The 14,604-nt window shown below is 37.4% G+C and overlaps 1 protein-coding gene across 5 annotated transcripts in view; it reads right to left on the bottom strand.

The window, feature by feature from the left end:
- Nucleotides 1-6,898: 6,898 nt before the first annotated feature.
- The window catches only part of LOC110460108, a 36,821-nt gene continuing 29,115 nt past the window's right edge, over nucleotides 6,899-14,604 (bottom strand). For all 5 annotated transcript variants that reach the window (XM_021512835.1, XM_021512867.1, XM_021512860.1 and 2 more), the window contains 4 exons: nucleotides 13,241-13,440; nucleotides 10,309-11,787; nucleotides 9,492-9,682; nucleotides 6,899-8,618 (listed from right to left, as the gene is read on the bottom strand). In XM_021512835.1, the coding sequence (XP_021368510.1) occupies nucleotides 8,381-8,618; nucleotides 9,492-9,682; nucleotides 10,309-11,787; nucleotides 13,241-13,440 (2,108 nt within the window). In that variant the 3' untranslated portion in view covers nucleotides 6,899-8,380. The remainder of the gene's footprint in view (nucleotides 8,619-9,491; nucleotides 9,683-10,308; nucleotides 11,788-13,240; nucleotides 13,441-14,604) is intronic.

Genomic DNA, 14,604 nt, shown 5'->3' with positions numbered 1-14,604 from the left:
ACTTACCGACTAATCCCTTTGTCAATATGATGTCAGTAAAATATGTTTAAACATAACCAAAATCTACAGGTAAATTGTACGGTAAATTTACATGTGTGATTCTTACGTTCGTCTTACCAAGAAATAGTATTACCAGTGCCTACTCGTCAGATCATTAACATTAGACAGGTCTATTTATTCTCAAATATATAAATGATTAATGATAATATTCGAGGTTCTTATATACTGCTTTATCACAACCTAGTTCGTAGGTCGTCTCAAAGTTGTTCACAAATTATCATCCGTGGTTATAGGGCATTTGCAACCAGCCAACAGCTTGCTCAAATCCCTGGAGAACATACAGCTTGGGCTGGCATTTCGGCGCTCACAGCTAACATTCAACAATTCCAGCACTACCCAGCCACGTACTCATTTACAGCTGAGTAGACTGGAACAAGCGGAGTAAAGTATCTTGCTCAAAGATACAACACAGTGCCGTGACGTGACTCGAACCCGCAACCCGTCGGAAGATGAACAAGAATTGTACGCATTCGGTGTGACATCTTCACCATTCTCTTAAAGTTTTCCTAACATTTTTCTCGTATGATTGTTTGGAATTGATAAAAAAAAATAAAAAACAGTTTCCCTAATATTTGTTTCTCTGTTCCCTTTCCCCCTTTGTAATGACATTTGGATACCCAACCATTTCCCTAGCTTTCCATGTACTTACATAATGTCTTTCTAGATTTATATAACACAGTGCTACTTGCAAACGACATACCTTTAGTGGTTTACCATTTACTATTGCGCGTTGTTTCCTTCTCTTGGTGGCCGTTCGTGTTTCCCTCTCTTGGTGGCCGTTCGTGTTTCCTTCTCTTGGTGGCCGTTCGTTTTTCCTTCTCTTGGTGGCCGTTCGTTTTTCCTTATCTTGGTGGCCGTTCGTGTTTCCTTCTCTTGGTGGCCGTTCGTTGAGCAGTTCGTCTGACCGTACGGTGCTGCATGTTTCGTTTCTGAATCAACGAGTATGCGAGGTGAGGCCCTCCTACATAAGTTAACAACTTCTCATTACATTTGCTCTACCATGCCCCTACACATTATTTCGACTTTCCTCATATTCGTTCGTTTGATTGTTGATATTTTTTCTCTTCATTCCATTGATAAGCAACATGACCCTTACAGCCACATTGCTCCCATTGTTCCCAACGTTCCCATTGTTCCCATTGCTCCAATTGTTCCCATTGCTCCCATTGTTCCCATTGTCATTGGCTTTCACATTTATGCACTTTTTTTTTTTAAATTTTACATATTTTCAAACTTATGAATCTTATTGAATCAGTTTGGCACCATCGTATCGTCTCCGAATTCTAGTTCAATGTTAATGGTCCATATCATTTGTATTGTAATACCTTAACTCATTCACCCCTGAAGACACATTTGAACTCTTCCAATTCAAAAGTTCAAACAGTTCATGGTGTAATTTCAGGGGTGAATGAGTTAAAGGCTGGTATTATTTATCTTCTCCAAATCGTGGTATAATCCGACCTATACTACTTTATTCTTTAACCTTTTTATCCTCCAAATCGTGGTATAATCCGACCTATATTACTTTATTCTTTAACCTTTTTATCCTCCAGATCGTGGTATAATCCGACCTATACTACTTTATTCTTTAACCTTTTTATCCTCCAAAACTTGGTATAATCCGATCAATATTAATTCTTCTTATTTTTCATTTTTCTCCAAATCTTGATAAAATCCAGTCTTTAAAGAAAAGTTTCTGACTAGCCCGTAAGCATGTTACTGTCACTAGTAACGGATGTGTCTAACCTTAGCTGACATCTATAGGGAAGTAGCCCAAGGCGTATTCTATATCGTATTGAACGTCAACACCAGGATATTTCCCTGACGACTGTAACCTTATTAGATTTCTGTTTTTATGAAAATGAATGAAATTCTAAGCAAACTTCACTCACTGTCGATTTTGAACACACAAAAGAACATATATCTTATGAGTTTCCAATAAAAGTCTCCAGTAGTATTGTAGGGAATTATTAAATATTGGAACTCCACATCTGATATACAACACAGAGCGCTGGAACAGACAATATTGGAACTCCACATCTGATATACAACACAGAGCGCTGAAACAGACAATATTGGAACTCCACATCTGATATACAACCCAGAACACGGGGACAGACAATACTGGAACTCCACATCTGATATACAACACAGAACACTGGGACAGACAATAGTGGAATTCCACATCTGATATACAACACAGAACACGGGGACAGACAATATTGGAACTCCACATCTGATATACAACACAGACCACTGGGACAGACAATACTGGAACTCCACATCTGATATACAACACAGAACACGGGGACAGACAATACTGGAACTCCACATCTGATATACAACACAGAACACTGGGACAGACAATACTGGAACTCCACATCTGATATACAACACAGAACACGGGGACAGACAATACTGGAACTCCACATCTGATATACAACACAGAACACTGGGACAGACAATACTGGAACTCCACATCTGATATACAACACAGAACACTGGGACAGACAATACTGGAACTCCACATCTGATATACAACACAGAACACTGGGACAGACAATACTGGAACTCCACATCTGATATACAACACAGAACACTGGGACAGACAATACTGGAACTCCACATCTGATATACAACACAGAACACTGGGACAGACAATACTGGAACTCCACATCTGATATACAACACAGAACACTGGGACAGACAATACTGGAACTCCACATCTGATATACAACACAGAACACTGGGACAGACAATACTGGAACTCCACATCTGATATACAACACAGAACACTGGGACAGACAATACTGGAACTCCACATCTGATATACAACACAGAACACTGGGACAGACAATACTGGAACTCCACATCTGATATACAACACAGAACACTGGGACAGACAATACTGGAACTCCACATCTGATATACAACACAGAACACGGGGACAGACAATACTGGAACTCCACATCTGATATACAACACAGAACACTGGGACAGACAATACTGGAACTCCACATCTGATATACAACACAGAACACTGGGACAGACAATACTGGAACTCCACATCTGATATACAACACAGAACACTGGGACAGACAATACTGGAACTCCACATCTGATATACAACACAGAACACTGGGACAGACAATACTGGAACTCCACATCTGATATACAACACAGAACACTGGGACAGACAATACTGGAACTCCACATCTGATATACAACACAGAACACTGGGACAGACAATACTGGAACTCCACATCTGATATACAACACAGAACACTGGGACAGACAATACTGGAACTCCACATCTGATATACAACACAGAACACTGGGACACAGACAATACTGGAACTCCTCATCTGATATACAACACAGAACACGGGGACAGACAGTATTGGAACTCCTCATCTGATATATAACACAGAACACTGGGACACACACAATACTGGAACTCCTCAGCTGGAACAGACAATATTGGAACTCAACATCTGATATACAAAACAGAACACTGGGACAGACTACATTGTAACTCCACATCTGATATACAACACAGAACACTGGGACAGACAATATTGTAACTCCACATCTGATATACAACACAGAACACTAGGACAGACAATACTGGAACTCCTCATCTGATATACAACACAGAACACTGGGACAGACAATATTGGAACTCCAAATCTGATGTACAACATAGACCACTGGGACAGACAATATTGGAACTCCACATCTGATATACAACACAGAACACTGGGACAGACGATATTGTAACTCCACATCTGATATACAACACAGACCACTGGGACAGACAATATTGGAACTCCACATCTGATATACAACACAGACCACTGGGACAGACGATAGTGAACTCCTCTGATGTACCAGAACGGCAAACTTGTATCCCCGCCTACAACAAGAACTGCAGGAACATATTAAAATATTTTAAAATGAACAAGGCAAAGTATTGCAAGCAATCCCCCCTGGTAATGCCATTTTTGTACAGCGACACATGCAGCACTCAAGCAGCGAAGACCTACTTGAATACAAAATCTTGTTACTCCAGGTGAAGAAGTATAGAAAACTGTTTCAAAGGGTTGTGGTCAAATCTTAAAAAATAGGTTATAGTGATATACTTCTTGTACTCTGCATTAGCAAGTCTGGTTACTCCAGGTAAAAAAGTACAAAATATGTCCAAGACATTTTTTTTCAACTGTTGAGGTAAAAAGTCACAACAATTGGTCACAGTGACATATTCTTTGTACTTGACCCTCCGCCATCCCAAGTAGTATTTACCTACCAAATCTAGTTACTTAAAGCGAAACAATATAGAAGATATGCCCAAGACAAGCTTTTACAAAGATTGAAGTTTAAAGGTCAAACTATAGTTCTCAGTAATGTACTTTCGGTACTTGACATGTACACTCCACCATCCCAAGATGTTCATGTATTTACCTACCGAATCTAGTTACTCTAGGTGATATAGTATAGATGATATGACACAGACATAACTTTAGCAGAATTCTGTAAAATGGCCGCGTAACATTTTAATCCAAAACTTCAGTATGATTGCCTCAGTGAAGAAAAATCATGAACAAAATTCTGCTAAAAAATGTAGGGGTTGTCCCCACAAGATTGTATCTAGACAGACAGACAGACAGACAGACAGACAGACAAGACAAGACAGACAGACAGACACACAGACAGACGGAAGGTCAAATAGAAAATCCAATTCCAGTATATCCCACTCCCCTAACTTCATTGCAGGGGGTATAATTAGTTCTCAATTCCCTCTGGTATAATACAAAGCTAGCCAGAAATAGCTGGATGTGATAAATCAATCATGTGTGGTATAATACAAAGCTAGCCAGAAATAGCTGGATGTGATAAATCAGTCATGTGTGGATTAATACAAAGCTAGCCAGAAATAGCTGGATGTGATAAATCAGTCATGTGTGGATTAATACAAAGCTAGCCAGAAATAGCTGGATGTGATAAATCAGTCATGTGTGGATTAATACAAAGCTAGCCAGAAATAGCTGGATGTGATAAATCAGTCATGTGTGGATTAATACAAAGCTAGCCAGAAATAGCTGGATGTGATAAATCAGTCATGTGTGGATTAATACAAAGCTAGCCAGAAATAGCTGGATGTGATAAATCAGTCATGTGTGGATTAATACAAAGCTAGCCAGAAATAGCTGGATGTGATAAATCAGTCATGTGTGGATTAATACAAAGCTAGCCAGAAATAGCTGGATGTGATAAATCAGTCATGTGTGGATTAATACAAAGCTAGCCAGAAATAGCTGGATGTGATAAATCAGTCATGTGTGGATTAATACAAAGCTAGCCAGAAATAGCTGGATGTGATAAATCAGTCATGTGTGGATTAATACAAAGCTAGCCAGAAATAGCTGGATGTGATAAATCAGTCATGTGTGGATTAATACAAAGCTAGCCAGAAATAGCTGGATGTGATAAATCAGTCATGTGTGGATTAATACAAAGCTAGCCAGAAATAGCTGGATGTGATAAATCAGTCATGTGTGGATTAATACAAAGCTAGCCAGAAATAGCTGGATGTGATAAATCAGTCATGTGTGGATTAATACAAAGCTAGCCAGAAATAGCTGGATGTGATAAATCAGTCATGTGTGGATTAATACAAAGCTAGCCAGAAATAGCTGGATGTGATAAATCAGTCATGTGTGGATTAATACAAAGCTAGCCAGAAATAGCTGGATGTGATAAATCAGTCATGTGTGGATTAATACAAAGCTAGCCAGAAATAGCTGGATGTGATAAATCAGTCATGTGTGGATTAATACAAAGCTAGCCAGAAATAGCTGGATGTGATAAATCAGTCATGTGTGGATTAATACAAAGCTAGCCAGAAATAGCTGGATGTGATAAATCAGTCATGTGTGGATTAATACAAAGCTAGCCAGAAATAGCTGGATGTGATAAATCAGTCATGTGTGGATTAATACAAAGCTAGCCAGAAATAGCTGGATGTGATAAATCAGTCATGTGTGGATTAATACAAAGCTAGCCAGAAATAGCTGGATGTGATAAATCAGTCATGTGTGGATTAATACAAAGCTAGCCAGAAATAGCTGGATGTGATAAATCAGTCATGTGTGGATTAATACAAAGCTAGCCAGAAATAGCTGGATGTGATAAATCAGTCATGTGTGGATTAATACAAAGCTAGCCAGAAATAGCTGGATGTGATAAATCAGTCATGTGTGGATTAATACAAAGCTAGCCAGAAATAGCTGGATGTGATAAATCAGTCATGTGTGGATTAATACAAAGCTAGCCAGAAATAGCTGGATGTGATAAATCAGTCATGTGTGGATTAATACAAAGCTAGCCAGAAATAGCTGGATGTGATAAATCAGTCATGTGTGGATTAATACAAAGCTAGCCAGAAATAGCTGGATGTGATAAATCAGTCATGTGTGGATTAATACAAAGCTAGCCAGAAATAGCTGGATGTGATAAATCAGTCATGTGTGGATTAATACAAAGCTAGCCAGAAATAGCTGGATGTGATAAATCAGTCATGTGTGGATTAATACAAAGCTAGCCAGAAATAGCTGGATGTGATAAATCAGTCATGTGTGGTATAATACAAAGCTAGCCAGAAATAGCTGGATGTGATAAATCAGTCATGTGTGGATTAATTGTCTGTGATGTTGCATTCTACATGTAGTTTGTTTTATTCTTGAATCAGAAATAACACAGATTTATATACCTGTAAATAAAATACACTGCCCATGACGTTGTTTTCTAGTATTGAAAAAATATAAAGAAAACAACAGGATCACTGAGAGAAGATTTATTTATACATAATAAAAATTTGACTTTCATTACATAATACAATTGTACGATTATGTAAATCGTGGTTTGTTATACACCATCGTTAATTACTATAGTAAATATCATCACAATCAATGATCTGGCTAATTAACCCTTTCACCCCTATATACCTTTAGTAGACTCAACCAGGCATAGACCTAGACAAGTCCATCATGGTCTACAGTGGTGAAAGGGTTAATGACAACCAGTGTAATTTTAGTTGTCAAGAGTTACAAACAAGCACAGTACTCTCTAACAGAAGTATTTAGGCTTCCTTCGGTGGTTAAAACCTCTCGTGGTCTGCTGGTCTGTTTGGAAGTTTTTTTTTGGTTTCACTTCAACTATACAAACCAGGAAACTTAGTACACAGCCAAATTTTACTGTGATACATTAAAAAACACACAGGTGTTCATTTAAACACATCACAAAAAGTGAGAAATTTCTCTCCTTTCCTTTTTTAAAGTATGTTGTTTGTTCCTTTACAGTAAGAATTTCCCCGTCTTTCTCCGGTTGATCATATTGTGTCACTTTTACTGTTCATGCTCATCATCTGTATATTTATATATAGTGACAGATGCGCTCATCCAGTGGATATTAAAATGTCATGAGATCACAAATAATTTCCAATAAAGAAACTTCCTTTCAGTACATGTTTTTTATAAAGTATATATACAACTGTCATGATGGTGTGTTTAGTGAAGCCCCCCCCCCCCCCCCCCCCCAACCCTGAGGTCTATCACAACACGAAGAGTTACTCTGTAATATAGTAATATATAAACCTCAGAGCCTTCCAACCCTCAGATCTATCACAACACCAAGAGTTACCTCGGTAATATATAAACCTCAGAGTGTCCTGTCCTGGTGAATTATATTATTATTCTCTTTCATGTATTATTTATTTTATAAATTCTCTTGTAACCAGTTCATCAAGTTGTCACATAATTTCACATGTCTCAGAACTACATTGTCACCAATGACACTCTCTGCCTGCACCGTGACCAATGACACTCTCTGCCTGCACCGTGACCAATGACACTCTCTGCCTGCACCGTGACCAATGACTCTCTCTGCCTGCACCGTCACAAATGACACTCTCTGCCTGCACCATCACCAAAGACTCTCTGCCTGCACCGTCACAAATGACACTCTCTGCCTGCACCATGCTGTTTCCTGAAGAAGCTTGGGCTCACATTTTTATGGTTGCCTGAGGTATCTTGCATACCTAGATATAGGAGTCATCTATAGTCCTTCTGAAACCAATCGGTTCTCCCAGGTTGTTGACTTATAGTTCCCGTGGTAACCAGTATGAAAAACTTGAGCTATGAAAGATTTTCTCAAATGGCATGACACTGTGTACAACAATCACCTTCATCGTACAAAATCAGACAGATGCTTCGTTTGGTTAATTTGGCTAGTGGTTTCATCATAAAATCCACTGGAGATCACATCACCGATAGTTTCCCTGGTAACCTCCTCGGTTTCCATAGCCACCACGACCACCTCTGAAGTTGCCATGGTTTCTGTTAGACTGATAACTATCATGGTAGTTCCCCTGTCTTCTATCATCTCTGCCGTCTCGAGAATACTGACTGTTTCCATGGTAATTACGATTGTCACGGTGACCTTGGTAGTTATGGTGATCTTGATTGCCATGGTAATTTCTATTGTCTGAATGTCTCCGATTTCTGTAAAACAATACATCTGATATCAGTATCATTTCAGGAGTAACTAACGATGCTATTCAAGATGTATTGGTCTATACTGTATACATTTAACATACCAACTGTCACATTCATAACCAATGATTCTGAATTGTTTGTCATTTGTAAATTAAAACAAATGAACATTCATATTGACAACAGAAAAGGCAGGTACAATAACAAAATGATAAAATCTCTGCTCATTTCCAAAAAAGCTTAAGACGGTTAAGAATGAGTTTCTAGTGTGTATTTTAAGTAACATTCGTAGATCATAAATGATGCCATTTTGAAAGGAAAATACCTATATCACAACAATCAAAGTAGGATGCTAGAGGGAGGTAACTGAGGAAAGGTACAAAGATAGTTTTCTATTGGAAATTTTCTTTAATATGACCAGGTTCCTGTTACACAAACATATTTTTCACCATTTCCTTGATTTTGATGAATTTGAAGCAATGATTTTTTTCCCCAAAGCAAAATTGTTTTTCTTATTTTGACTCGAAGAGAATACTCTCCATGTCTTAAGTTCTAAAAATTAATAGATATAACTCATTGCTAAATATTCACATCCAAAACTGTGAGAGATTGTGGACCATTACCATACCTTAACATTCCAAGGCCTTATGTTTCACAAAGTTTTAAAAACATTTTATTTCTGAAGTATATAGAATTTTTGCAGCGATTAATGTCAAATGGTAGAAATCACACAAACTGAGGAACAAAGCATGTATCAACCAAAACCTGATGACAGGAATAGTTAGGACCTCTCAGATTGATGAAAAACTGAAAACCAAATAGGTAAGCATACTAATGACAAAAAGTGAGAATTTCCACAAAATGATGACACAAAAATCGTACCCGTCATCCTTGTTGGATCTTCCATGGTTTCTGTCCCAGTCTCTACCGGAGTCATGTGACCTGTCACCATGGTGATCCCCGTGTGACCTGTAGTTGCCCTGTGATCTGTTGTCACGGTAATCAGATTTTGATGACCTATCATCATATCTGGAACCTTGATTTCTTGATCTGTCCTTGTCGTCATAGTGATCCTGTAAGTTAAAAAAAATTGCATATTTAAATATCTTTTATACTGAAGGAAAAAGAATGAAACAAGACTTTCTGTATGAAAATATATCACTGTCAATACAAGGAAACCAGTTTGGCTTCAATAAAGTGTAAAGTTAAACAGAAACATAAAATTTAATCTAGAAAGTGTCATATTTTGTAACAGATTCTTCAGACTATTTCAACTCACATTAATTTTCTCTTAATTAAAGTGTATTTTCCTTTACATGTATGAATTAAAAGTATTTTCAGCAAAAAGAACACAGAGGAATGTCAAAAGTTTATAATAGGCGATACAGGCGATAATTTAGTTTACAAAAGATCACCAGGGCCGTTTTCGTTTCAACTGTTAAACCAGTTGTTCGTTTATTAAATAGGGTCGGACGTAGTAATCTAATACTGCTTTCAGGCTAGCCTTGACAAAGCCTTGCAAGGCCTGCGTAAACATTTGCAGGTCCGCTAGGATTTAAACTCAATTTTTTTACATTTATAAACGGACAAACCGGTTGTTCCGCATAAACGAACAGGCTCCAGAATGTTTCATTATAAAGTAAAGCTTGCGGACAGTATGCAGTACAAACACATGACACAACGATGGTACAAAACCTACCCTGTCTCTTGAATGCTGTCTGTAGCTATCCCCACTGCTCTTTCTGTCCTCTCGTCTGGAGTTATCTCCTTTTCCATCTGAGTTTGAATTATCTCCCTTGCTTCTTGAGTTGTTTCCTTTTCCTTCTGGAGATGTGTGGCTTCCCCTTTCCTGTGAATTGTCTTCCTTCCTTGGAGTAGTTGAGTTATCTCCCTTGTCCTTTGAGTTGTCTCCCTTCTCTTCAGAAGATGAATCCTTTGCCTTGTTAATGTCTTCACTTTCATTTATGGAAGCAGATTTTTCTTCCAATTTTTCTTCAGATGAATCAATGTTTTCAGTTCCATCAGGGCAGGTATTTGTCTCCATCTGTTCTGGAGTGGCCACTTCTGCGTCAACATTGCCATCTGACGACTGACACTCTTTAGACGAAGACTGCGTTTCTGTGTTTGTATCTTCTGAAATATTTTCTCCTTCAATGGCATTAGAGGTGCCTTCAACATTTTCTGGAGAATTCTTTTCACATACTTCAGATTCAGTTGTATCTCCAATCGTGCCCATGTTAGCTTCCGGTGAATCTGTTTTCTCTCTCTTTGATTCTGTTGTATCTCCAATCGTGCCCATGTTAGCTTCCGGTGAATCTGTTTTCTCTATCTTTGATTCTGTAGTATCTTCCATCGTGTCAATGCTACCTTCAGGTGAATTAATTTTCTCTATTTTTGAATTACTATTTTCTGTATATCCCCGACTTGTTTCATCCTGATTATGAGATCCCTCGGAGGCTGCACTCATTTCCTCCTCCCCATTTGAGGAAATGGCTACATCGTCTTTCCGTTCTATATCTGTATTATCTCCATTGTTATGGGAGTTGTCTCCCTTCCCTTCCACACTTTCTTGTGACTCCGAATCCTCTAACAAGTCCTTTTCCTCATCCTCAGAAACTTTAGAATCTAACACTGCTTCCATATCATCCTTTGATGAGACTTTATCTTCGTTTTCATCCTTCAATAGATCATCAATTTCCTTGTCATCTAAATGATCAACATCATCATCTTTTAATTTTTCCTTTGTCACAATAGCACTGTCAAAATCCTCATTCAGTTTCGACCCATCCCCTCCAATTTCAGGTGTATCATTTAACTGTTCTCGTTCCTCACTACTATTTCTGACCTCTGACCTTTCTGAGGTATCCTCTAACAAAGTTTCAGGTGATTTTTCAGGCTCACCTGTCACACTTGGTGACGATATCGTCACATCTGATACAGATGATTTTTGAACAACTTTGTCACCAGATTCATCAAGTTCACTTTCACCTGACTTTTGATCAGAACTGTTTGTAACTGTAGCACTTTCTGAATCTAATGTCTCCGAGTCTTTTGTCTCTGGTTTGGATTCGTCAATGTTGTCATCCACAATATTTTGTAACGTCGCCTTTAACTCGTCCGACAAAGACACGTCCATATCTGCATCGTCTTCGTCTTCACTCATCTTCATATCTTCGGCCTACAAATGGAAATACACATTTCAGTCAAGTACCTGGTAAATGTTTAGTTTGTTTTGATCACAAAAAGTAATTGAAAACTTATTTTGCAAGCTTTAGAAGTCTGTTTCCAATAAGGGGCGGAATGGGTAAACATGTTACCTGGCCCTCTCACCGCCTGTAGTATTAGAGTGCTATTTGGCGAAAAGTCTCTAGGATTTCTTAGTGAGTTGTTTTCTGTGGTTTAGAGTAGAGACTCTGGTCATTTGCACTCTTTGCTCTTCTTCTAAAGCTCGCAAAATAAGTTTTCAATTATTGTTTGTATTCAAAACAAATTGATGAATCTCATTCTGAACAAATCTCAGTCGTTTGTCACTAAGTACACCATGGCGTTACAGTAGGGATAATCCTGGTAGGGCCATGGGACCATTGACCCCTCAAAACTGTAATTGACCCCTCCATATTCCAATTTACTTTGAATTTTACAAAGCATGGGCCCTCTTAATTTTGATATTGACCAAAAATTGCTGAAAATGGCCCAGCACTCTCAATTTTCAGGACTTTCCATGTGTTACTTTCATTTAGTAAATGCAATTAAGATACAACCAACTTAATATTAGGATATTTACATTCCAAAAAAATAAATATACATTTCAAGTTTTTTGAAAATGAAAAGAGAGAAATACCTTGTTTTAAATAAGCAATAAATTATTTCCGGTGTTCGAGATTGGAAACCTTCCAAAAGAATTGGAAGAAGTAGACTGTTTTTTCTCATTTGAACAAAAATCTTTTTGTGCACATTTCTTAATCTTTTATTGAAATTAACTCCAAGCTAAAAGGATGTTTAAGATAAGGCTACACTTAAATCTTGATAAAAAGCATGATCCGAAAATAAGCCTCGGATTCCTTCCTAAAAATGAAACATAAGACACAACTTGTTTTTAACCTACAAACAATACATCAAGTATGTGATCAATATTACCTCAAAACAATGCTTTATATCTGTGATTAAACCTTTACCATATACTGTAAATCTGTGATTAAACCTTTACCATATACTGTAAATCTGTGATTAAACCTTTACCATATACTGTAAATCTGTGATTAAACCTTTACCATATACTGTAAATCTGTGATTAAACCTTTACCATATACTGTAAATCTGTGATTAAACCTTTACCATATACTGTAAATCTGTGATTAAACCTTTACCATATACTGTAAATCTGTGATTAAACCTTTACCATATACTGTAAATCTGTGATTAAACCTTTACCATATACTGTAAATCTGTGATTAAACCTTTACCATATACTGTAAATCTGTGATTAAACCTTTACCATATACTGTAAATCTGTGATTAAACCTTTACCATATACTGTAAATCTGTGATTAAACCTTTACCATATACTGTAAATCTGTGAATGTATTAACTTCTCCCCAAAAATACACAAATCAATGAATGTTTTGACCTACCCCTAGGAATACAGAAGTCTTTGATGGTATTGCCGAGTCCTTTATTTTCACCGTAGTCCACTTTTGCATTCCTGTCAACTCTGGAGGAATGTCCTCTGTTTCTGTTTTCTGTGAGGGGGCAGAGTCGACTCTCTCCGAGGACTCCGCCTTCATGTTGGTCAAAACTGGTGGCTCGTCCCAGGACGGACGTCGGATCACTTCTGAAAATTTGGAAAAGATATTTGTATTTTACACTGATCCTTGTTAAATCACTTTGTTGTCTGAATTCTGGTTGGGATTTTTAAGTTTTATGCTAAATCAAGCAAATTTATATCCATGAAGATAAAGTCATATTTGCATGAGAAAATTTTAAAAAAATCCTGCCAAGACAGATTTTTAAAAAAGTTATCGGAGTTTATTTTTCTTCACATAATAGTATTGACCTTGAAACCAAATCAACATTTCTTAAAACTACAACAAATTATTATGTTTGTTTTCCCTGAATATGGCAAATAAACATAAAAAATATCATTGTTGGTAAAATCCTAGATCTAGATCACGTGAAGAATATACTACTTCACTCAAGAAATTTCGAATATCTTTCCAAAATTTAAAGAAATAATTGAGATCATCAAAATATGTCTGTAAAAAAAATTAAATTAGGAAAAAAACTTCTCATTTCCTTTCCTGCTTGACTGTCAAAGTATTGTCGTTGTGTACTGGCCAGAAGAACAGCCAGCCAACCACTTAGGTACTACACACATAGAAGTTGGTCTTGTACCAGACAACCACTTAGGTACTACACACATACAAGTTGGTCTTGTACCAGTCAACCACTTAGGTACTACACACATAGAAGTTGGTCTTGTACCAGCCAACCAGTTAGGTACTACACACATACAAGTTGGTCTTGTACCAGACAACCACTTAGGTACCACACACATAGAAGTTGGTCTTGTTATGTTTCAAATTTCAATTAGACAGAGGCCTGTTATATGAGATAACATCTACACAGACAAACATCGAGACTGAGACATGTGAGTGACGTGTACAAAAGACATGTGAGACATGTCAGGAGGTATATATGAGGATGCATAAATATCTTGGTAACAAGCACAAGCTTTTTATTTTTTTTTAGATTTTGTATACATTTTGTACAAAACATTGGACGGCTATGTTTAGATTTCTATACATTTTGTACAAAGCATTGGACGGCTGTGTTTAGATTTGTATACATTTTGTACAAAGCATTGGACGGCTGTGTTTAGATTTGTATACATTTTGTACAAAGCATTGGACGGCTGTGTTTAGATTTGTATACATTTTGTACAAAGCATTGGACGGCTGTGTTTAGATTTGTATACATTTTGTACAAAGCATTGGAC

Source organism: Mizuhopecten yessoensis, unplaced genomic scaffold (genome assembly GCF_002113885.1).
Source record: "Mizuhopecten yessoensis strain PY_sf001 unplaced genomic scaffold, ASM211388v2 scaffold1353, whole genome shotgun sequence".
Classification (NCBI taxonomy): domain Eukaryota; kingdom Metazoa; phylum Mollusca; class Bivalvia; order Pectinida; family Pectinidae; genus Mizuhopecten; species Mizuhopecten yessoensis.
Note: the sequence above shows the minus strand (reverse complement) of the source record. Positions and strands in the feature narration are given on the sequence as shown.